Below are 23,199 nucleotides of genomic sequence, written 5' to 3'. Positions count from 1 at the left end.
AGTTGCCAAAGAAAGTGCATTTTTCTAGGTGGAGAGATAGCTTATCAGCATCATCTGTCAGCCGCATGGTTTAATAATGGTCAGCGCATTTGCCTACCATGCTAGAGGTTTCGGGTTTGATTCCCGACATGGTTGATATGAAATATTAATTCAAAAGGCTGTTTTTACACTAGAATATTTCGTAGTCCCTGAACGTAAGACTGATCATCTTACCTTCATGTAACTACAAATAAACAGCTGATACGAGTGGATACAAAATCACTGAGAAACCTGGAATTAGTACACAACCTCAAGATACCACCGGGAAGTAAAATGATTACACAGTGTATAAAGTGGCCACTCATGGAGTGCCCTATGCACCATAGGTACGGAAAGAGAACGATGATGATAGCTCATTCTTAAATCTGGCACCGTTTGTTTCATTCGAGAAGTTTAAAATGAAGTAAAAAAAAAAGTGTAATAACTCTTACGTTTGGCAGGTCGGAGATGACGCACCTCACCAAGGAGCTGCAGTATGCGGTGTTCGTGGTCGTGGAGTGCGCGTGGCAGACGCTGCAGAGCGACGCGGGGCGAGCCAGCGCGCTGGACGAACTCCTCACCGCACACAGGCGCTTCCTGGACACTCTAGCGGCCGGAGCCCTGCTGGACGACCGCACGAAGGTAGGTCCCCCCATCGAGGCGCCGTAGCTCCGGCTAATAAATTTCGCGCGCTAATGAAATTCGATCGAAACGCCTTCCGTATGCAGAGACTGAAAGCTCTCGGTCTGGCAACGCTGCAGGAACGGCGAGATAGAGGTGACTTGATACAGATACAAAATACTCAACAGCCTAGTACAGCCATACTCAGCTTGCTGCCCGTCAAGCTTTTAGTTTCAGCCTGTAAAGCTTTTAGTTGCGGCCCTAAAAACATTTATTATTTGTCAGGAATGTGATTCTAAGTTAAAAAAAACCTTGCATTCTAAGTTAAAAAGGGCTAAATTTCTTACTGTCCATGCGCTCTGTAGCTGCAAGACGTGCTGTAATCTAGCTCCCATATTATCATAACCACTTTTTAGCATGAACACTTTACAAATTTATTATTATATTTTATTATGCTCAATGTTTATTTTTGTAAATTTATTGATAATTTTAAGTTGCTAGAATTTCATTCGTCCATGCACTTTGTAGCTGCAAGACGATTAGTAATCTTGCTTCAATAGTTAAATGTTATCAACTATCAAATATCTAAATTTAGTAAATGGGGTCTAGAATTTCAACCATCCATGCGCTCAGTAGCTGCAAGACTTGTTGTAATATAATTTCTGTTTTTATAAATTTGTTTTTTATTTCATTTTTTTAAATATCACTTAAACTCTAAACTTCAAATAAACTTGTCACTTGTCAAATAAAATAATTAAAAAAAATGTAAGTAGGGGCTAGATTTCTTACTGTCCATGCGTTCTGTAGCTGCAAGGCGTGCTGGGATATTTATTTATTGTACAGCGCCCTTGAGGTGATTTTCACAAAAAATGGCGCTGTATAAATTTTCCAAATATATATATTTATAAAACTCGAAAAGCGCGTGAACAATCATCACACGACTGCACTTAACCACCGTGCAAATTGTACTTGACAAACTCTTTATTAATAAATTATAACAGCGATGAAGATGAATGAATGTCGGCCTCGTGGTGTAACGGTCAGCGCGTCTGCCTACCGTGCAAGAGGTATCGAGTTTGATTCCCGACATAGTTGATATGATATATTTATTTTAAAGGGTGTTTTCACACTTGAATATTTCATAGTTTCTGGACTGGTACCTGAAGCGTAAGACTGATCATCTTACCTGAATATAACAAAAAAAATATATATATACACTGCGATTGGTGTATCAATGCAGTGGCCCTATGCACCATTAGGTGCGGAAAGGGTATGATGATAATGATGAGATGACGAACATTATTTAGAAGAGAATATAGTCTAGCCATTTACAGGGCTTATGACCTGTCATTGGCTGATTTGAGTGGCCACTTTATACACCGTGTAATCATTTTACTTCCTGGTGGTATCTTGAGGTTGTGTACTAAATCCGAGTTTCTCAGCAATTTTGTATTCGCTCGTATCAGCAGTTTGTTATTAGTTATTTGGGTGTGTTTATTTATTTATTTAATGTACAAAATACACAATTTTACATAGACACAATTATTTGTTTTTTATGTCCCGACTTGTTAGAAAATTCCGTGTTATGTCGGGACTCTTTGATATATAAATCAAAAATATTTATTTACATATTAAAACAATATACAGGTAATCAAAACAATATGCAAAATAATAAAAACAGTATACAAAATAATAATAGAAAAATATACAAAATAATAATAAAAAAATAAAAATAATAAAAATTTATAATACATGTCGAAAATGGAATCAAAAGTTATATAATAATACGTATGACAGTGATGACATACACATATACGATATACGTATATGGATAATAATGAAAACAGCAGCGATGTTATGCATTTATTCCCGAAGCAATCTCATACAGTGGTCTCTACCCCTCGATACAATCCAGTTATGGATCTTCATCTTAAATATAGACTTTGTTTTGGAGAACTTAATATGTTCATCCAAGACGTTGAACACTCTCGGAGCTATATATGAAAAGTGTCTCCGAGCAAACATCGTACGCATTCTCGGTATTAAGAAGTTTAGGTTACGCGAAAACCTCGTGCGGGCATTCTGTCGGGAGTTGGGACCTCCTTCCGTAGTCGCCCGACCAGAAAACTGTCAATACATTCTTGATATAGATTTGACGAATATCAAGAACTTTTAACAATTGAAATAATGGATGTGTTGATGATCTATGCAAACAGGAAATATCTGATTTATCTTGAAAAACCACAGTTCCATGAAACTGAACGGCTGGACTTAAATAAAATAGTTAACGTAATTTCAGGATTTGCAGTCTTATCTGGGCAATGTTTACGCGGAGATTCTCACTCTGCAGGAATACGAAGGCAAGTTGTACGCGCGCATCGCCCAGGAGAGCGACCGCCGCAAGGCCATCGAGACCCTGAAGGCCGAACGCACCGCCCGCGGCGAATACGGCATCACCGCAGCCGAGGAGGCCAAGAACGAACAGGACCGCCTGCTCTTCCTGCAGTACCTCGCGGAGAGAAAGGTCGATTTGAAAGTGCTGGCGCGCACGTACGCCGGGCATGTCAAAACGTTCCTTCTGAAGCTCGCGCTGCAAAACGAAGCGAACTTGCAATTCCTCTTGTTCCGGCTGGATTATAATGATTTTTACAAGCGCGGGGATTCGAAATTGCACGAGCCGTTGACGTATCAGCACAAGCGGCTTTCTGGCGTCGGCGTTAAGAGCCATCGCTATGTGGCGCCTTCGCGTACGCACTGACCTACTGTCAGGGGGCAGTTGGCCGCCCTGATTTATTCCTCGTGTTGCTTGCGTCACGGTTATTAATGTGGAGCCGACGAATCTCGCGTGCAGCAGGACCTCGCTTGACGCGGGGCATATAAAAATATGCACCAAAATCGGAACATATTGTCATTCAATTATTTTAAAAACTAAATGTCACCAAGCCACTTTTTGTTGTTTGATAGAAATAGTTATTTTATAATAATGTAACCTAAATTAGATATACGATGTGTATATATTTTTTTTATGTTAGTTTTTTTTTTTCGTACGAAACAAAATTATAAACATACCTATGTACAATCCATTTAAATCTTTAGTAAACTTTGCCTTTGTGTGCGTGGCAGAATGTACACAAATAAAATATTTTAGTGTGCCTACTAACACCAATGAAATTTGTATATCTACTCAGTTCACTGACAGGCACTAACACATTTACACAGTGTTTAGAATGAAGGCTTCAAACTACGGTTCCAGATAAAGCTGTTTCGTTATTTCAAATGTCTTCTAAACCATTTAATATGTAGGTCTGATACACAGATTCTTGCAAAAGAATTTAAGTCAAGAGACATTTGCAGTTCCAAATCCTTTTCCTAGAATGTGTACAAGTCTTAGGCAAAGAGGAATTTCAAAAAATTTTACTTACAAAGTTACTTGAAAATGTACAAAAAAATATATTAATGAAAACAAACTACTTCGAACGACGTCATCAGTTCATATGAATCAACCAATGATAAGAGAGTTGTGGAAGATTTCCGGTTTACTTACCCGTCAATGGACCAATCGGCCAAACTGACCTCGGTCACTGACTTCTTCTCGAAGAAGCGGACGAGAACTAGAACTAGAGACGTATGTGATTCTGAGAAAGGGCATCGGTCCAGAGTTTCATTATCGTGTAATTGTTAGTAGAATGTGTTCATTTTTTAACGTGTATAAATTTTTTAACGTGTATAAATTTTTTAACGTGTATAAATTAAAAGTATTTTTAAATGTTTATTTTTGTTTAATTTTAAATACACACTACTTACATTCCTCATTATGTTTATAAAGTGTATTTTTATATAATGTAATAAATTTATATGCAAAACAAGTTCTACCTGCCCACAAAAAAACTAATCTTATGAAATCCCTGTTTGAAGATTTTCAAGTGAGGAAATGAAAAACAGCAGAAAAATTATAAAAAATGTCACAATTGGGTATAATTCATATTTACCTATGATTTCATTGAAAATATTTTATTTTTTTTCAATCAATACCACAATGTTTTTTTATTGAATTAAAAAAAAACGTTTACATAATTTTATGTGGGTACTAAACCTTAAAAAACATGGAAATAAAAATTTGAATTTGCATAAAATGATTTTTTCCCTAAATATTGGGAAATTTTATTTATATGGTATCAATTTTTTTAGTATGGCACCTGGCACCACAGAATTTCAACTGTCATTTACATCGCGGCAAAACTGTTTCACACTTTTATGATAACTGTTTAAACAATCTTCTTTTTAAATTATGTTTATAACTTCAAATAATATTTCTAAACTTTCTGTATCGTAATTAATTGATGTAAAGACTTTATTCTTCAAGTGTCAACCGCATGTCACAATTTAATAAAATGTCAAAATAAGACACTTAAACAAAATGGTAAATTTCACTGAATCTACTTTGAATTTAGTTTGAGATAAGAATTTACACATTTTTTTACTTATCTTGATTTTATTCATGATTTTGGGCAAACGCGGAGGCGCGCGTCTCAGAGTCTTGACAGATCACATGAGTTTCGAAAAATTTTCAACTTTTTGGGGATAACCCTTTCATAAGAAATTCATAAGAAAATCGTAAAAAACGTTAATTGGGGGCATATTTGAATGAGAATGTGTGGAAAAAATGGGACCTAAACATTTCGGTGTAAAAAGCGGAAAAACATAAAATTGAGGATTGTAAAAATGAGGTTTTCTGCAATAATAAACTCTCTAACTTGAGCATCTTGCTCCGTTAGTATTTATAAACAAAAAAAAATTTTTTAAACTAAATTTTTTGATTAAATAAATAAAAAGTATTACCTAAAATCTTAAGTGGTTATATAAATTCATAAATAAAAAAAGGGACACATTTTTTTTGTCATTCAATAAGATTTATTTATAATGAACACGATGCATAAGTTTATTTTCATGTTATATTTATTTAACTAAATAATTATATACATATATTATATTATAAATATAATATGTGAGATCATTTGTTATTCTTGCGTTCCTTCAAAATTGATGGCAGTGACTTCTGTAGAGATCGAAGTTAATTCAGAATTCTGAAAATAAAAGTACATGAAATGATTATGAATCAAATCGGAGAAAATTTACCATTTGTCATTATCAAGTTAGTCAGTGAAATTTCTTGGTGGATACATCCACATAATTACAATTAATAAAATATTCAAAAAATAAATAACATGTTGACACTTTAACCCGCTTAGTTTGATATTATTTATTTATTTAAATATACAATTTATATACAGTATATTTATATACTGTCAGTAGGGTCGCAGTGAGTCACATCTTGCTGGAGGATGCGATTCTATAAAATGCTGCGAACGCCCAGTTGCATTCCACCGGCAACACTACTGACTGGTCCAACTCGTCAGCGTCCACGTCGCGAACCCTGGGCGATGAGATCACAACGGTGTGATTGCAGCAGATAACGAGAGGATAAAAGGCGAGTTTTTGGCGCTTCAGAACCAAAACCAACCAGCTAAGGGAAGGTAAAATCCACCAGAGAAGGCAATGGGAAACCACTCTGGTCATCTTTTGCCAGGAATCACTACAGATACATGTGCTTTCGCTGTAGTGATCGCCAACGTCGGGGGGGCCCGGCAAGGCACTAGAAGATGCAAATAAGGGCGGGCCTTGAGGCAATTTCTTCCTTCTTACCCAAACCATTCAGTTTGAGAAAATTACAAGTACATAGACATTATATTCTAGGTAATTAAGCAGAATCTTATAATTAAAAACAAAAATTAACTAAAAAATGTACACTATACTATGAAAAAAGGAGAGGAGAGTGTAATGGTTAGCGCGTTTGCCTACCATGCAAGAGGTCTCGGGTTCGATTCCCGGCATGGATATGAAACATTTATTTAAAAGGGTGTTTTTACCTACACATTTCATAGTTCCTGGACTGGTACCTGAAGCGTAAGGCTGATCATCTTACCTTCATGAAGCAAAAATTATCAAGATGTCATGTGACCAGTGTACCAATGCAGTGCTCTATGCACCATTAAGTGCAGAAAGGGAATGATGATGTGATTTTTATTTAGTGACTGGGAAAATTTTAGTACTTTTACATATATTTTTTTTATCCATTTAAACTTTTTTAGAGTATTTTTATTAATATAAAATAAAACTTCGCAAAACATGTGAGTACATCTTTTATTTAATACGTGCAACCTTGTAACGAAACTGGCAAGACCAATTTAATATAATCATTCTTTAATGATTATGATAAAATTATAAATAAACTTATCAATGAAACTTCTAGGTTTAGTTTTACTTTTTATTATTTTGACCAACGAGCGCTTTCGCCTAAGTAGGCATCCACCAGTCTTGAAGATGCTTACTTAGGCGAAAGCGCTCGTTGGTCAAAATAATAAAAATGAAAACTAAACCAAGAGGTTTCATTGATAAGTTTATTTATAATTTTATCATAATCATTTACTGTGGAGTTTTATCAAGAAATATCAACAAAAGCATTAATATTAATCATTCTTGACACGAAAATAGTAGCTACAGGGTGATTTTCAATTTTATTCGGCATTTTAAACAAGCACCATGAAGTGTACACAACAGTCAGCCAACTCATAATGGCGTCAACGCCTCAATAGGTCAGCGTAAGTACTACGCATGTGCGAAACAGAACTTATTTTCCAGATAAACTTCATAGTATTCGGTCTATGTTGGACACAAACATGTATAAAACTTAAAAGTTCTGAGCAATCTATTGTATTATTTAATACTTTGAAAAGGAACAAGTGGTCATTTATCATTCCTTATAATGAGATTTAAATTATAATTAAAATGCAGTTCCATCAAGAAATGTGAAGAAAAAACTAATCTTTCAGAGTAATAAAAATGATGGTTGAATATGTCACCTTGTGGATAGTGTAGTGTGTGCGCATGTGGTACATGAGAGATTGGAGAACTTGGAACTTCTTGGTGCAGACGTTACAGCCGTACGGCCGCTCCCCGGTGTGGCGACGGAAGTGAGTTCGCAAGGCCGTTGATTGCATGAAGCTCCTCCCACACTCCTATAAATTAAAATTATTTATCTTAAACATTATAATAGACGGGTTGTGGTCCCGTGGGTAGTGTCGCAGACTCCGGATCAGGTTTGAACTCCCCCTTTTTGTAACGAGCAAATTTCGATATCTCCCATTTTGTAATGAGCTAATTTAGGTATCTCCCATTTTGTAATTAGCTAATTTAGATATGTCCCATTTTGTAATTAGCTAATTTAGATGTTCCCCTTTTTGTAATGAGCAAATTTTAATATCGTACATTTTGTAATGAGAAAATTTACTTATTACTTACTTAACTATGAATCCACACATTTCAAATGCTACATATTAAAAAAAATAAAAATTATCAGTTTTGTTTTTGCAATTAAGAAGTTTAGCCCTACGGGAAAATGGATATAAAAAATGTTCAGTAAAACGTAATAACGTTCTGTAAAAATTAGAGCACTAGGCAAAGTTTCTTGAAAATTTCCAGAAATATTTTTTTAAAAATAAAAACAAACTTATTTAACGACGTCACTAGTTCATATGAATCAACAAATGATACGAGAGTTATGAAAGATTTCCATCAGCAGAAGAGAACTTGAGACGTCACACGCAGAGTAATTTCAGATATACAAAATTCCGAAAAATCATCTTGCTGATAATATGATACATAAAAATTTAAAAAATATATTTTTTGGCTTAGTTTGAGTTTATTAACAAAGCTTATTTTAAAACCTCATTATCTCAGAATATCCGGTGATTTTGCATCTAGAGTGCTTTAATTTATGCACTATAATAATTGTGTCGAGACTCACGGAGCAGACGAATGGGCGCTCTCCCGTGTGCGTCCGAACATGCTTGGTGAGGTCGGCCTTGATGACGAAGCGCAGCGGGCACTGCGGGCAGGAGATGTGGCGCGAGCTGTTGTGCAGCCGCGCCGTGTGGCTCCGCAGGTGCTCCGGCCGGTTGAAGGTTGCGTCACACGAATCGCACGCGTACGCTCTGTAAAGTCATCTCAATTTCATTTATTTATTTACAAAACTCCATTAGAACGGTCATTACATGTTCCGAGTGCTGGTGTTTAGATTAAGTGTTCTTCTGTGCGTAGGTTCCAGGGGTGAATCGTCCGAATAAGTGATTATGCACAGCTTACCATTGTATGTGACTTTCTATAATAATGTTTTATAGTAACGATGTCTATGGAAAAATAAATAAAATAACTGTTATTTATTTTAAATCACAACCACCAAATTCTTTCGGCAATTTTTTTTTTTCCAGCCCTGAGAACAGCGAACGATGAAACTAGCCCTGACTACCTCAGCTTATTTCTCCATACAAAAAAGTACAGTATATTTTTTCACCTTTAACCCAGTCAGGTTTTTTAGTACTAAAACAAGCTTGCAGATTACAAATATTGTTTGAAGATTCTCTACTTGGAAACAAGTACATATTTCGAACATTATTTCCGAAGGACTATTTTTCTTTGATAGGATACCGTTGACATAATACGTATCATATAGGACATGTGGCGTTCGAAGTGCCCTTTTTGGGCATTATTCATTTTAAAGGGAATCGGCCAGTGCTTGGTGTTGACATTTCAATCATAAAGGCAATATCTGCTGAATGTCATTGTGGTATATTAAAACAAACCTTTGAACGAGTGTTGTATTAAAATAGTGTAGAATAAAGCTACGTATATCGCGAAGGTAATAATAATAAATTGTTGTTTGAGTTGATTTTCACAGAACCACAGAAAAAAATAGCCATTTATAATTATATAACTTTTATATATTATGTAATTATAAGTAGGCACAAATTGATTTGTAGATTGCCTATAAAAAAACACTGTTTGCCATTGGTAGGTTCCAGAGTATTAGATTCATATTTTGGTTTGTATTTGGAACTACCCAGAGAGACTATATTAAAAGGCAGAGAAAATTGGGTCTCACTCTCTCATTATTTATTTATTTTTACTTTTACATTGTTTGTATTCTTTTTTTATACAGAATAATGTTCCCTCACTGGGGTGTTCCGTGCCGAGGGAAACATTTTACAAAATGTGAAACATGCCTAAGATTAGCTATTTAAAAAAGTTAACATAACAATAACAATAAAAAAGTAATTAATCTAATTAACCTAATTATCATTAATATAATAAACAATAAAAAACTAAAATAATCATAAAAAACATAAACAGTACACACATTTTACCTATTTGGCTTGATCCACCCATCGATCCGTGCGCAACTCACCTCCACTATCCATTTCTTAATAGCAATTTTATATTGTGAGAACTTACTAATTGTCCTTATGGATAATGGAAATAGATTGTACACTTTATCCGAGTAGTAGGACAATCCTCTTTGACCGAAGGTTGTATTTATTTTTTTGCAGCATCAGGGTGGAGTATCTAGTAACGCTTGTATTTGTAACGGAAGGTAGAGAATAATGTTTATGTGCGTATAGTAACAAAGCTTTTACATAAAGTTGTTTTGTAGATTTGACATTAAGATTTTCAAATATACCGAGGGAGCTAGTTCTGATTGGGACTCTGAAGATAATTATTATTAAAGCTTTTTGTGCAATTATTATTTGCTTGATCAGTGTGTCATTTGCACATCCCCATCCAATTATCCCATATTCCAAAACTGATTGAGTTATTGCGTAATATATTTTTACAAGTTCTTTTAGGCTTATTATATTTCTTATAGTTTTGAAAAAGTAAAATTGCTTTTTCAATTTATTTTTAATATGATCAATTTTATTATATTAAAAATAAATTGTAAAACAATATGATTATACTATCCATAAAACCTATCTCCTTTGATTACAATGTAGAAAATATTAATTTAGATATAGTCAAGTCTATTAAGGACCTCGGAGTTATCATGGATTGTAAACTTACCTTTCATGAACATATTGATACTATGATTAACAAGTCACTAAAACTCTTAGGTTATTTTGCAGGACATCTAGTGACTTTACTAATATGTTCACAGTTAAAACACTATATTGCTCACTTGTTCGTCCTCTTTTAGAATAAATTTGCCTCCGTGATCTGGTATCCCTTCTATGTAGGCCAGATAAATCATATCAAATCGGTGCAACATCGTTTGCTAAGAAAAGTAGCATGGATGATTGGCCTAGAGAGAGGAGACTACACTTACGGAGAAATGGAGTCAATGTTAAAAATCTCAAGTCTACAAAAACGAAGAAATAACATTGACTCCATATTTATGCTTAATTTGCCGAATGGCTTAATTGATGTACCATCGTTACTGGAACAAGTGGCATTCAATGTTCCTATCCGCCGGTTGCAAAATAATAATGCGCTGTTCCTTGATCAGCACAGCGCAAACTATGGCTTGAGTGCACCAATGTCCCGATTGTGTCGTATTGTAAACTCGAGACAAGATCTGACTTTTTTTGGTGTAAGTCTTTACAGATTGAAAAAATCACTAAGATAGACCGGATTTTGTCTTGAGGTAGTAATTTTTTTTTTGTCCTAGCTTTAATTTTATTTAGATGTGTTTTATTTGATTAGTACCTGTATTTTTTATAAGAAATTGTATTTACCATTGTTGGAATGGACTGCATAAGTCCGTCAATAAATAAATAAAAACAAGGAGATTACAATGGTTGGGCCGAGGCCCGATGAATACGGTGGCTAAAGCATCAATGTGGTCTGGTTTTTCGTCAAAAAGTAGTGAAAATCTCAAGCTTACCTTTCCCCCGCTGCGTGAGTTTTAATGTGAGCTTCCAGAGCGCCAGCCATGGGGAATCTTCTGGGACATTGTGGGCAGGAGTATTGCAAGATATGTATCTGGAAAAAACAATAAACACTTTTCAATCTTAAATGAAGGTAGAAGAAGGTTTAAGTTAGAAAAGAATCCAGTGATCTAGGTAGGATAACTTGTGGAGTTCCGCAGGGGTCAATCCTTGGTCCACTTTTGTTCCTCATATATATTAATGACATTACTAAGTGGGGTCTAAGGGGTACTGTTCAATTGTATGCCGATGATACTGTTATTTTCTACCATAATAGTAACCTGAAAGAACTCGAAAACATAATGGAGACAGATTTCAATAGTCTAGCTGACTGGATGAGATTAAATAAATGAAGTTTGAATGTTAAAAAAACATGTTACATGATTTTTGGGAACAAACAGGACTTAAATATCAATATTTCTCTCGGAACTGGCTATATTGAAAAGACCAATGTAACTAAATACTTAATGTGATAATTATTAATGTAGTTTATATAAGATGGTGTTTTATGTTTCTTATACAATGATGTTTTCTTTTTATTTCGGATGCATTAATTTTTATGATATTATGTATTGTCAAAAAAATGTTTTTTCATATGCACGGTCCCAAATGAGTTTCTTTAATAACTCCTGGGAGTAAAATATGTACTTTTTGTATTATATGTTTTATTAATAATAAAAAAAAAATTAAATAAAAAAAACTCAACTGCTATACTGATTAATTAATTAAAACTAATAACTAAATAGTATTAATTATAATTACAGTACACGGTAATATATATCCTACCTAGAAGCCTGCTAGTTTAATTAAATTCTCACACTTTTTTGAAAAAAGCATCCAATTTCATTTGCTTTGATTGTTGCTATATAGCATAGCATAAATACAAATATTTGAATATTCTTTTTATTTTAATAATAATAAAATAAAAAATATAATCATACTTTTTTATTTTTCTTAAAAACAAAATAAAAACTAACTCGGAAACAATTTCACACACACAATAGCTTGCTTGCGTACACGGTAATATAATAAAACGTCGTGTAAAAGTGTGTCTGCTATTAGAATCACAACGCCTACTGTCGTCTGGTGTCGGCCGAACCGGGGAACCCACGCCGGCACCAACCTGCGTAATTGTAATTCAGCATAAATCGAAACGGCGCAAAACAACGTTTACCCGTACAAGATTGTGTTGACGATTAAAATTGGGGCCTTTTTCAATCTTGCCTAAATTTCGGAGGGCATTGGAGCATCCACCATCCATGCTGATGTGGGTAAGTGGAATTTAGGATAAAGATTGCTCTGTACCTTCATATGGTCGTCTATCTCCTTCATGGTGGCGTATTTAGTTCCGCAGATGTCGCAAGTGGCCCCTGCAGCGACTCCGGAGCCGGCCCGGGCGTCTCCGCCCCCCGACTCCAGCAGGCTGCTGTCGTGGGCGTACAGGTAGTGCTTGTTCAGCGTGTGACGGGCTTTGAACGTCTTACCGCAGGCAGAGCACATGAAGCTACCGTCTAAAAAAAAGAAAAAAATACTAGATTTACTTTCTCTACTGACATTTATCGGTGGAACTGAACTTTCATTATTATCAATCAGAATCAGGTTTTACACATAGAAAACCAAAGAAACTAATAACGTTTGGACCAACGCTCAAGCTAATCTTTTTTTTTCTTTTTTTATTTATTTAATATGATAAAAAAGTAACAACATGTTAACAAAAAAAAATACATAATAAAGCAAAAGTACAGAAACAAAAAATGAAACGAAATACCACACCAAAAAAGAAGCAACTTGTGCTTGCAGTGGGATTATAATATTAATAATTAATGTACAAAATACACATATATTTCAAAAAATAAATGAAGGTATATGAAACATATTTTTGTAAATAATTGCATATACATATTTTATTTTATTTTATTAAAATAAACGGCAAATCTGCCTTTTACAAACATTTATAACATTAACATATTTGGCTTAATATTTTTTTCCTTTTTTTTCAAAAACATAATTTTAAAAACAAGATTAAAAAAAATAATAAAAATCAAACCAAAAATTATACAAGATTCATTTTTTTTAAAATAACCTAAAAATTATACAGCATAATTAGTAGAAAGTTTAAATAATAAAACATTCTACAGTAAAACAACTAGAAAATCATAAGTACTGTTTCACACAGCTAGGCAAAGTGAACAAAAAACTGTATATGAAATGCATGAATAAATAAATATAATTACCATTCACCATCTTTGAAAAAGTGCAAAAGGTTTGTTCTATAGGAACAATACCCTACACTAAATATATCAGATACGTGGGAATAACTATTGCCGAGTTCATGAAGTCTATTTAATACTGCATTTTATATGCATGCAAATGCGCATGCCTTGTATCAACACATATAATCTATACCTACCTACCCATCCTTCCTATTTCCTAGCGCACTCCACGTAACAATAATTCTACGTGTGAGTGCCGGAAAAAACATTATTGTATCAGGACACGATCTAACAGCGACCGAGTGAAGTGCTTAACTTATATTTTTCAAGCGAGCTGTGCTTGCGTCCTTTTAGACCGCCAGCTCCATACAAGCTGTGACAGTGTCTCACGACCGCCAGCTTTACCAGGGTTCCAGCACACGTCAAGCCTCATCATCGCAACCTTCCTTCCCCAACATACATAATAGTAATTGATCTTTCTACAACTGAATGCCACCCGGGCTAAAAGGGTTGATGTACCTCAATCGTTTGTACGATTCCGATTTATTCTATAGCTTGGAGTCAGTTGTTAGCGGGTAACTTACCCATGTGAATGTTCTTGTGATTGGCAAGTTGACGCTTGGTATGGAAGGCCTTACTACAGACAGGACAAGAAAATGGCTTCACATCGGAATGTCTGCGCAGGTGGAGAACCATACTGAAAACAATTATATAAAAAAGACTACATTTTGACAAATACAGAAGAGAGTGTAGGGGAGCTGAATAATACCAATGCCTACTAGATGTAAAAGCCCCGGCAGTCAAAATGCCCCTAGCTGCAGAATCCAGTTACAAAGGCCATTGTCAACCATATTTGGCCTTATTCTAATAGTAAGCCGAGCATTTTTCGTGCATGTTCCGCCATTTTTTATTTGGCGGTCGCTTGCGTTTTTCTGCTTTTAAAGTGGTAAATTGCTGTTAAAACCGCTGTCAGTTATCATAAAAACTATTCTAGAGTATCTAAGAAAGATTTTGACACATGAAAATGGTTGATAAGTGCTGTGTTCCCAATTGCAAAAGAAATTATAAATCTGGTCCAAAAGTTCATTCTCTTGTGTTTTCCACTGACACGATTTTATGTTTAAAATGGCTGAAAGCTGTACATCGCAAAATTTTTACATTAACTAAATACTCTAAGGTAAGTAAGAATATGTATTTAAACCTTGTTATATTAAAAATCAACACTAAATATTAATATTGATGTTTTTTGTTGATATTTCTTGATAAAACTCCATAGTTAATGATTATGATAAAATTATAAATAAACTTATCAATGAAACTTCATTTTTGACAGGGAAGTTTACATACCCATAGATAAATGATGAAATATTTTAAAATACATACTTAGATGATACGATATTTTAAGATACATACTTAGTAAATGTTGTAAACAATTCACCAGTCTTGAAGATGCCTACTTAAGCGAAAGCGCTCGTTGGTCAAAATAATAAAAAGTAAAACTAAATATTAGTTTCTATAAAATAAACTCGTATGCTTTATGGCCATGGATAGGTACATGATATTTGTCATAATACATGCATGTTTTTTTAAAACTTTATTGGTTTATTATATGTGTTTGTTCTCTTTACTTATAATATGTTTGGTTTTGATAAATGATGGGTAAATGATCCTCAAACAAAATGTCAAATAATACCTGTTCTGTAAAGGTTAGTTTTTTTTTATTAAAAATTTTAACCTGTCTTTGTATGGATTACAGGTATTTAATTTGGGTATTTATTATAAGAAAAATACACACAGTTGAATACGTAGGTTCTCAGTTACCTTTGTGACTGAATTGAAAAAACCAATAGAATCATAACCTAAAAAACCTATAGAATCATAACATCATGGTAAAATGGGACAGGTATATTTTAATTACCAGCAAATAAAGAATTACAGAGGTAAATATGCAAAAATAAGGATACGGAGAGTTTACGGTAAACTGAAGAGACGAGGCAAAGTATTGACAATTTACTGACTCCTTGTAGTAAGGGTTTCACGGTTTTTATATCAGCTGTTCCTCTTCTTTCTCTCTTCTTCCAAATGTGAAATTGAGGTCATCTTTTATTTCCCTAGCCGTCAGCAATTTGACATCTGTGTTTTGTTTTTTTTTTGTTTATAGTGCCTACGGCTTGTTTCATCATATAATGTTTTTTTCCCGTACGGGCGACTCCAGCCAGTGGAGTGTTATTACTCTAAGATTGTGATAGACTCCCTAAACCAGTGGTGGCCAAACCGTGGCGCATTGAACGATCACAGGTGGCGTATTGCATTATTGTGGCCATTATTTTGAAATAGGCGCCAAGACGTAAATTAATTCATTGAATTCCATGATTGAGGTATTCATTTTCCTCTCATAAGTGAAGCAGTTCCTACTCCTATCTCTATATAACAACCCCAAACGTGAACGTAAAAAGGTGAAAAAAAATTGAGTTGTATAGCGCATCTGACCATGTATGTGAAAAAATTGGTGCATGGTATATGAAATGCTGGCCACCACTGCCCTAAACGGATAAAATAGCGCATAGTTTTTTCACATTATTTCATCATTTTTATTATTAAATAAGCCATAATTACAATAGCAACTGTATTAATATTATTTTCAAATGACGTGGGATAAATTTTCTACAAAGGTTTTAAATATGCATTTTTTTAATTACCCGAAAATGAGACATTACGCACCCTGTGGAAAAAATGGCATGATGATGTTTTGGCACCAAACTTGTACGCAATGTTTGTTTATTAGTCAGCGAGCCATCAAAATGATGTGTTGCCAACTGCAAGCCTTTTTGTGCGTGCTCATTTTTGAAACCGAAAATTACAAATTGAAACTTGTTCTGAATACATTCAAAGTTATATCATTAGAATTATGAAAATCCGCTTTAAATATGTAGTGTATTTTTAACATTATTCCTGGCTTGTGAATATATCGTATTGTTTGTATACATTTATACACATTGGAAATATTTGTTGAAAAATATAAAAATAAAGCTTACGCGTCTCTGGTTCTAAAAGCTCTTCCGCACTCTTGGCAAAGGTATGGACATTCGTTTGTATGCACTCTCTCGTGGTTCCGCAGGTGATGGCGATAATTGAAGGCTGGAATAGGGAAGATGTATTAAAAGGAATTTCCTTACAAAACGTGACTGATTTTCTATTTATCAATTGTATAAAACGTAGCATTATTAAGTTATTGAGGTGGTTGAAAGTAAAAACGACACAGTCTATGATCACTGTTTTTGGGAAGATTAAAAAAACCAATAGCAAAAAGATCTTTTAAGTTCAATGTGAACATTGGATTAATAGTCTTTTCGCTACTTGTTATATCACGCATAAGTTGCACACTGGACTTAAAAGAAATACAGTAAAACCTCGTTTTTACGATTTCCCGCTTTTTACACCGAAACATTCAGGACCCATTTTTCTTCATACATTCTTGTACAAATATTCCCCCCAATCAACGTTTTTTACATTTTTCATCACCCCAGTTTTACGTTTAAAAAAATCGGAATTCATTTGATGTGTCAAAAAAGCCAAAACTATATCGTAAAAATGATGCCGCGGCCCGCACGCCACCACGCATGCCACGCGAATGAAGAATAAAAACAGGTAAACAACTAAGGATAAATTATTGTCTTAACCTAAATTCAAAGCAGGTGCAGTGTAATTGACCTTTTTGTTTAAGTGTCTTCCTTTAGGGTTAGTCTTAGTTTTCATTTGAACAAAAACGTAATATTGACTTGTACAAATCATGATACGCAGTTGACAAATGCTTAGAAACAATAAAGTTTTAATATCATTAAATTGCGAAGTTTAAAACATAACAATATAAATATTTAAAGTTATAAAAAAGATGGTTTAAAAAGTTGTCATAAAAGTGGAAACAATTTTGCCGCGATCTATATGACAGTTGTTTTTAGTGATGCCACAGAAAAAAAAGTGATAACGTATAAATAAAATTTCCCAACATTTAGAGGAAAAATATTGTATGTTATTTTATGAAAATTCAAAATTCTATTTTTGTTTTTTTTTTTATTTACACATAAAATAATTTTAACATGCTGTTTTTTAATCAAATAAAAAAACAGATTACATAATATTGTTTGAAAAAATATTTTTAGTGAAATCATTGAAAATAGGTAAAAAAAATATATTGACAATTTCCACTTATACCGTTTTTACGAATTGTGGCCATACCCATCAAAATGTACAGAAAACTTCAGAAATGTCAATGTATTGGTGCTGGCGGCCTGAGATTTGAATAAAATAAACGGCTTTTTTTAATGTTTTACCGTTCTTTTTTTAAAGCTCCACAAAACTATTCAGCCGGCTCCGTCTCGCCCTTTATAATTGATATTGGTCGATCTTTACCTTTGTCGCAGTATTTGCAGGGCAGTCTCCCAACTGGGCGGTGGGTTCCCATATGCATGCGCAGATGCCTTCGCGAGGGGAAGGTCTTGGGGCAGAACTTACACAGGAAGGGGGCCGGAGACTCGGCAGTCAGAAAGTGGCACACGTGCTCATGCAACTCAAGATCGAATTTGCTGCTGAAGATGAACTGACGGCAAGCTGGCGTCTGGGAACAACCAAAATATCATTAAAAACAATTTGATCCGCACATTGCAAAAACAATATTATTTTTTTACACATCTATAAATTACCTCTCGTCGGCCTCGTGGCGTAATGGTTAGCGCGTTTGCCTAGCATGCGAGAGGTCTCGGGTCCGATTCCCGATATGGTTGATATGAAATATTTATTTAAAAAGGTGTTCTTACACTAGACTATTTCGTAGTTGGTAAACTGGTACCTGAAGCGTAAGACTGATCGTCTCAAAGTGTTATGTGAACAGAAAAATACTGAGTTTTGAGAATAGGTGTCTCAGAAGAATCTTGGATGCGGTGGTTTGACTTTGTGCAGAATTATATAATGAGAGAACGGACGCAGCAAACTCCGGTGACAACTGTAATCAAGCGGATGCGACACGGTTGGCTTGGCCATGCACTGCTGATGCCTCCCGGGAGCCTTAACCACGCTTGCCTACTTTACAAGACATTAGGTTCTCGGCGTCCTGGATGTCCACTGCTGACTGTTCATCGGCAGTTCATGTCAGAACAGAGGGGTGTACTTATATAGGAATATGATTTTTTTAAATGTCTTGAATTTAATATTATTTTAGTATTACCAAAAATCCAGTAAAAAGAAATAAATGGGTAGAAATTATAAGGAATTTCAGGAAAGAATCTGATTAAGATCCACAAAAAAGTAATGCTGTTTGTAAACATTCAATAACAAACTTTTTTTATGCACAAAAAAACGACATCTTTTAATTTTTTTGTAATTGCATTCTCCTCGAATGCAACCCTGGTAGATCGATGAATTAAACATTTATGCTCCTAACGTCTTTTTACATATTAGATTGAAGATTTAAATATCTACAAACACGCACAGAGCAAAGATCTATATTTCTCTGAAAACCGCACGTAAATCGGTTTAGCCGTTTAGGAGGAGTTCAGTGACATCACACGTACAGAGGAATTATATATATATATTGAAGATAAATAACTGGATTTGTACATAAATTGCCCTAAATCAATACTTTTACTTAACGGGAAAAAGTAAAAAAGAGGAAAGAGGAAAGGAGGAGAGGTAAGGAAGAGAAAGGAGATGTTTCTTCAGATGCGATTTAAATAGAGATGCTTGAACGTCTGGAGAAAACTTATGGTATCCGTGATCAGGCACATATGTGGTTCAGTTCATATCTTAATAAAAGAAAATATGCAGTTGTGTTCCAGGGTAAAAGCTCAACCAACTTTCGGGTGTCTACAGGAGTGCCTCAAGGGTCAGTACTCGGACCACTTCTCTATCTCCTTTACACTAAAGATATAGAGAACATTATCAAAGAATGTGGATTGTGGTCTCACTGCTATGCAGATGATACGCAGATTTATTTTTATTGCAAACAAGGCGAGAGAAGTGTGCTTGTCAATTTAATTGATGGATGCATCAAGAAAATAGAAAACTGGATGGCTGAAAACAGACTAACATTAAATCCATCAAAAACTGAACAACTGTGGGTGGCTTCAGCCAGACGACAGAATTTGATCCAGGATACGGCTCTACCCAATGTAGGGAGTACCGCTTTACCCACCGTTAAACTACTGGGAGTTTTACTCAATTCTGACCTATCTCTTGACGCTCAAATTAATAGAATGATAAGTCCATGCTTCTACCAGCTGAGACAAATTAAACGCATATGCAAAAATTTGCCGGTTGATGCCACCCGTCAATTAATAAATGCGTTTGTAGTGTCTAGAGTCGATTATTGTAATGGTATCTATGCAGGTCTACCAATGAACAAAATGACTCGCCTACAATCTGTATTGAATGCCGCAGCGAGACTTATTTTCGGAATCTCTAAGTTCAGTCATATCACTCCACTACTTCGGGAACTACACTGGCTACGTTTTCCACAGAGGGTCAAATACAAACTCTGTTGGCTTATGTATAAGTCACTGCACAACTCTGCTCCGGAATATCTAAGGGAACTACGCATTCCAGATGAACTAGCTGACAGGCGTCTCACGCTTAGATCAGCTACGTCTATGGCGAGATGAAAAGTTAGTTTACCTCTATGCAAACAGCGCACTAAATTTAGTGAACGCGCATTTGCGGTCGCAGGCCCTATGGCATGGAATGCTCTCCCAGCAGAGGTGCGAGGCTGTGAAAGTGAAGTGATGTTTCGGAAAAAACTTAAAACCCACTTGTTCTCTAAATCATTTGAATAAATCCGTAGCATGTGACAACAAAATAAATTGTTTTAATTAAATTACAAATTTAAAAGCTTCAATTAAATTGATTTAACAATAGAATCACTATGTAAAGCGCCCTTGAGGTATTTTATTACGAAAATGGCGCTATATAAGTTATCCATAATAATAATAATAATAACTGTAGTAACAACATCTTTGATGGTGGAGAGATGATTGTTTATCCGTCCGGGCACAAAGGATAAAGGTATGATGATAGTAAAACTTACCTTGCACATGAAGAGATTGTTAGAATTATGTCTTTCTTTGTGGTGAGCTAGCACTTTGCTGTCTCGAAACTTTTTGTTGCAAATATTGCAAACATTCTTCTGTACAACGATTTTCTCTGGTTTTTCAATGAGAGGTTTTACAGACGTGACACTGAGTTTCTCTGCAAGAGAAAACAATCATATTTATTTATAAGTATTTAATTTTTTTTTATGTGTATTAATTTTTAACATAAGTTGTGTATGTTTTTTTCCAAATTCAAAAATGAGCATTAGTGCTTAGCAAAATGGCAAAACGTCATTCAATCGGCCTCGTGATGTAATGGTTTGCGCGTTTGCCTACATTTGTAAATGTGTATATTTGCATTCTTGACACAATGGTATATAGTAGACTTGGTGGGAGTGGAAGCCGGAGAGAGGTGTTTATAATTTAATTTGATTCAGTGATCGCATGAAAGAATACAACTTGTTATCAAAGAAATCAAGACTGGTATGTTTGTTGGCAGACCTAAGAATTCTGGGCATAGGGGAATGAAAACCATATTTAGTTCTATGGTTATCGGTAAGAAAAAGTTAGTTTTGTCTGAGGTTTCTAGTTGGAATATTTAATTTTATTAAGCTCAGTAGTTCAGACACATCAAAGAGTGAGTTGATAATTTTAAATAGGAATAGAAGGTCGGATTTATTTTGACGGTCTTGAGGAGAAGATATATTTAAGGTAGTTTCTTACTCATTATACGTATATATGTAGGTCTCTGGATAAGCCCAACCTCCAGCCTATCTTTCTTAAAAATCGATATTGAACTGATTCAATAATTTTGATGTGAACATCATAATATGGAGACCAGATAACATGATAATACTCTAGGTGCGGGCGAATTAGGGAACAAAAATATTAAATTACATTAGTTAGTTTAACCTAAGTTTAATGATGGGAAATTACTGATCACTGATCACTGATCACTGGTCATGCACCGATCAAATCGATTTCAGTTTTTTCATGCAAATATGAAACTCTGTTTCCGAAAATTGATATAAAAACGCAAAAACAAGCCTATTTTAGTGTGTTTAAGACAATTATTTACCAAAAAATAAGACATTTATACTTTTTTTCATGAACAACATCAATTTGTCCCATCTCTATCATTTTTTCAAAATGATGTAACCTTGTAAGAACTTCGTTAATAATTAGGTTTATTTTATTTTTAAATTTGTTGCAACAGAGAGGGAAAACATTTTTGAGAAGGGAATATGGGAGTCTAGGCATTTACAGGGCTTATGACCTGTCATTGGCTGGTTTAAGTGGCCACTTTACACACTGTGCAACATTCACTATTCTGCCCATATTTGAACATCTATATCCCTTCAATGCTATCATCTGTTTATGTTTGTGAAGTTAAAGAGCTGAAACCTTTATTTTTGCGGGTGAGATTTATTGTGTAACATTCACCAATCTGCCTATTGTTGAACATCCACATTTCCTCAACTCTTCCGGCCGTTGACTTTTGTGAAGTAAAAGAGCTGAAACCTTCAAGCATTTGGATGTACACAAAACATTGTTGAAGGTTTATTTTAGTTTTTTTTTAGTTTTGAAGCTGATGCATTGTGTTAAAAAAATTAATTAACATGCCAGTTACTAATGATTTTTCGTGTGTGAATATAAATCACTCCTTAGACGTTACTACAAAGTTATGTCGTCACCTTTGCTGACAACTGTAGAGTGACAGCTATATTTTAAGAAGTATAGGCACTTTCGCGGGAGAGAGATAATAATTGATTGAACCTTGTTTGAGGCGAGGTTGGGCCGGTATATGCTTTATCATGTGTATTCTCATCAGTTTCAAGTCTTTCCACTTCTGCCCGCAGTGTCCACACCTGAACTTCTGCACATCCCGGTGACTGTTGATCAGATGCAAATGCACAGCCCTGAAAAGTGTGATAGTATTAACATTTTTGTGTTTTGTAATGTATTGGTAATTTACCCATAGCTTTAATACAATACGTATATATATTGGCATCATCGGAAGATCTCTCCAAGCCACCCGCAAAGCGCTCATAGAGCTCGAATTAAGCCCAACATATTCAATATTCAAAATTATTCAAATGCATATAACAAAAGAACAATTGTTAATAACCGAACTGTCAGTGTGCATGTGCTTAAGATAATTTTCACTTCTCACCGCGATTGTGAATCAGTTACTTTTGCGATCAATAATTAATTTAATCAACTGTGTCGTGTAATCATAATAATCAAGAAACCACGTCAAGTGTCCCTCCTTCATGACCCCAGGATCTGATCTGATCCTGACTGCCGCGAGACAAGTTCCAAACAATAAGGTACCAGAACCCCAGTGCAAGGTAGGAAATTTCATTCATTGTATTAGGGTTCAGTGGCAAAACATAAAGATAACACATTCCACGAACCAGACAATTTCGAGCGTTCATCTGCCAATGGGCA

The 23,199-nt window shown here is 34.8% G+C and overlaps 2 protein-coding genes across 4 annotated transcripts in view; one reads left to right on the top strand and one right to left on the bottom strand.

Moving 5' to 3' along the window:
• The first annotated feature begins 483 nt into the window (after window positions 1-483).
• Window positions 484-4,409, top strand: LOC148270843 (gamma-tubulin complex component 3-like). The gene is made up of 2 exons (XM_088242145.1): window positions 484-660; window positions 2,939-4,409. Exons 1-2 carry the CDS (start codon window positions 487-489, stop codon window positions 3,395-3,397), a joined length of 633 nt encoding a protein of 210 aa, XP_088098271.1. The 5' UTR covers window positions 484-486; the 3' UTR covers window positions 3,398-4,409.
• A 1,126-nt stretch (window positions 4,410-5,535) lies between these two features.
• The window catches only part of LOC148270842 (uncharacterized), a 30,716-nt gene continuing 13,052 nt past the window's right edge, over window positions 5,536-23,199 (bottom strand). The window contains exons 7-16 of one of the 3 annotated variants that reach the window (XM_088242141.1): window positions 22,525-22,667; window positions 20,745-20,905; window positions 18,080-18,284; window positions 16,705-16,807; window positions 14,254-14,366; window positions 12,762-12,967; window positions 11,414-11,511; window positions 8,504-8,690; window positions 7,560-7,715; window positions 5,536-5,723 (exon numbers count right to left, since the gene is read on the bottom strand). In XM_088242141.1, the coding sequence (XP_088098267.1) occupies window positions 5,658-5,723; window positions 7,560-7,715; window positions 8,504-8,690; window positions 11,414-11,511; window positions 12,762-12,967; window positions 14,254-14,366; window positions 16,705-16,807; window positions 18,080-18,284; window positions 20,745-20,905; window positions 22,525-22,667 (1,438 nt within the window). In that variant the 3' untranslated portion in view covers window positions 5,536-5,657. The remainder of the gene's footprint in view (window positions 5,724-7,559; window positions 7,716-8,503; window positions 8,691-11,413; window positions 11,512-12,761; window positions 12,968-14,253; window positions 14,367-16,704; window positions 16,808-18,079; window positions 18,285-20,744; window positions 20,906-22,524; window positions 22,668-23,199) is intronic. The other 2 variants (XM_088242142.1, XM_088242144.1) reach the window with 2 other exon arrangements.

Source organism: Micrasema longulum, unplaced genomic scaffold, assembly GCF_059751315.1.
Source record: "Micrasema longulum isolate JH-2025_06_02 unplaced genomic scaffold, ASM5975131v1 h1tg003342l, whole genome shotgun sequence".
NCBI lineage: Eukaryota > Metazoa > Arthropoda > Insecta > Trichoptera > Brachycentridae > Micrasema > Micrasema longulum.
This window is presented reverse-complemented; position numbering and strand designations above follow the sequence as displayed.

What these genes read in the sequence shown, in the direction of transcription:
- LOC148270843 (XM_088242145.1), top strand. Translation starts at nt 487, where the DNA reads ATGACGCACCTCACCAAGGAGCTGCAGTATGCGGTGTTCGTGGTCGTG. An exon ending in TGCTGGACGACCGCACGAAG is followed by an intron (nt 661 to 2,938) that starts GTAGGTCCCCCC and finishes ACGTAATTTCAG; the next exon opens with GATTTGCAGTCTTATCTGGG.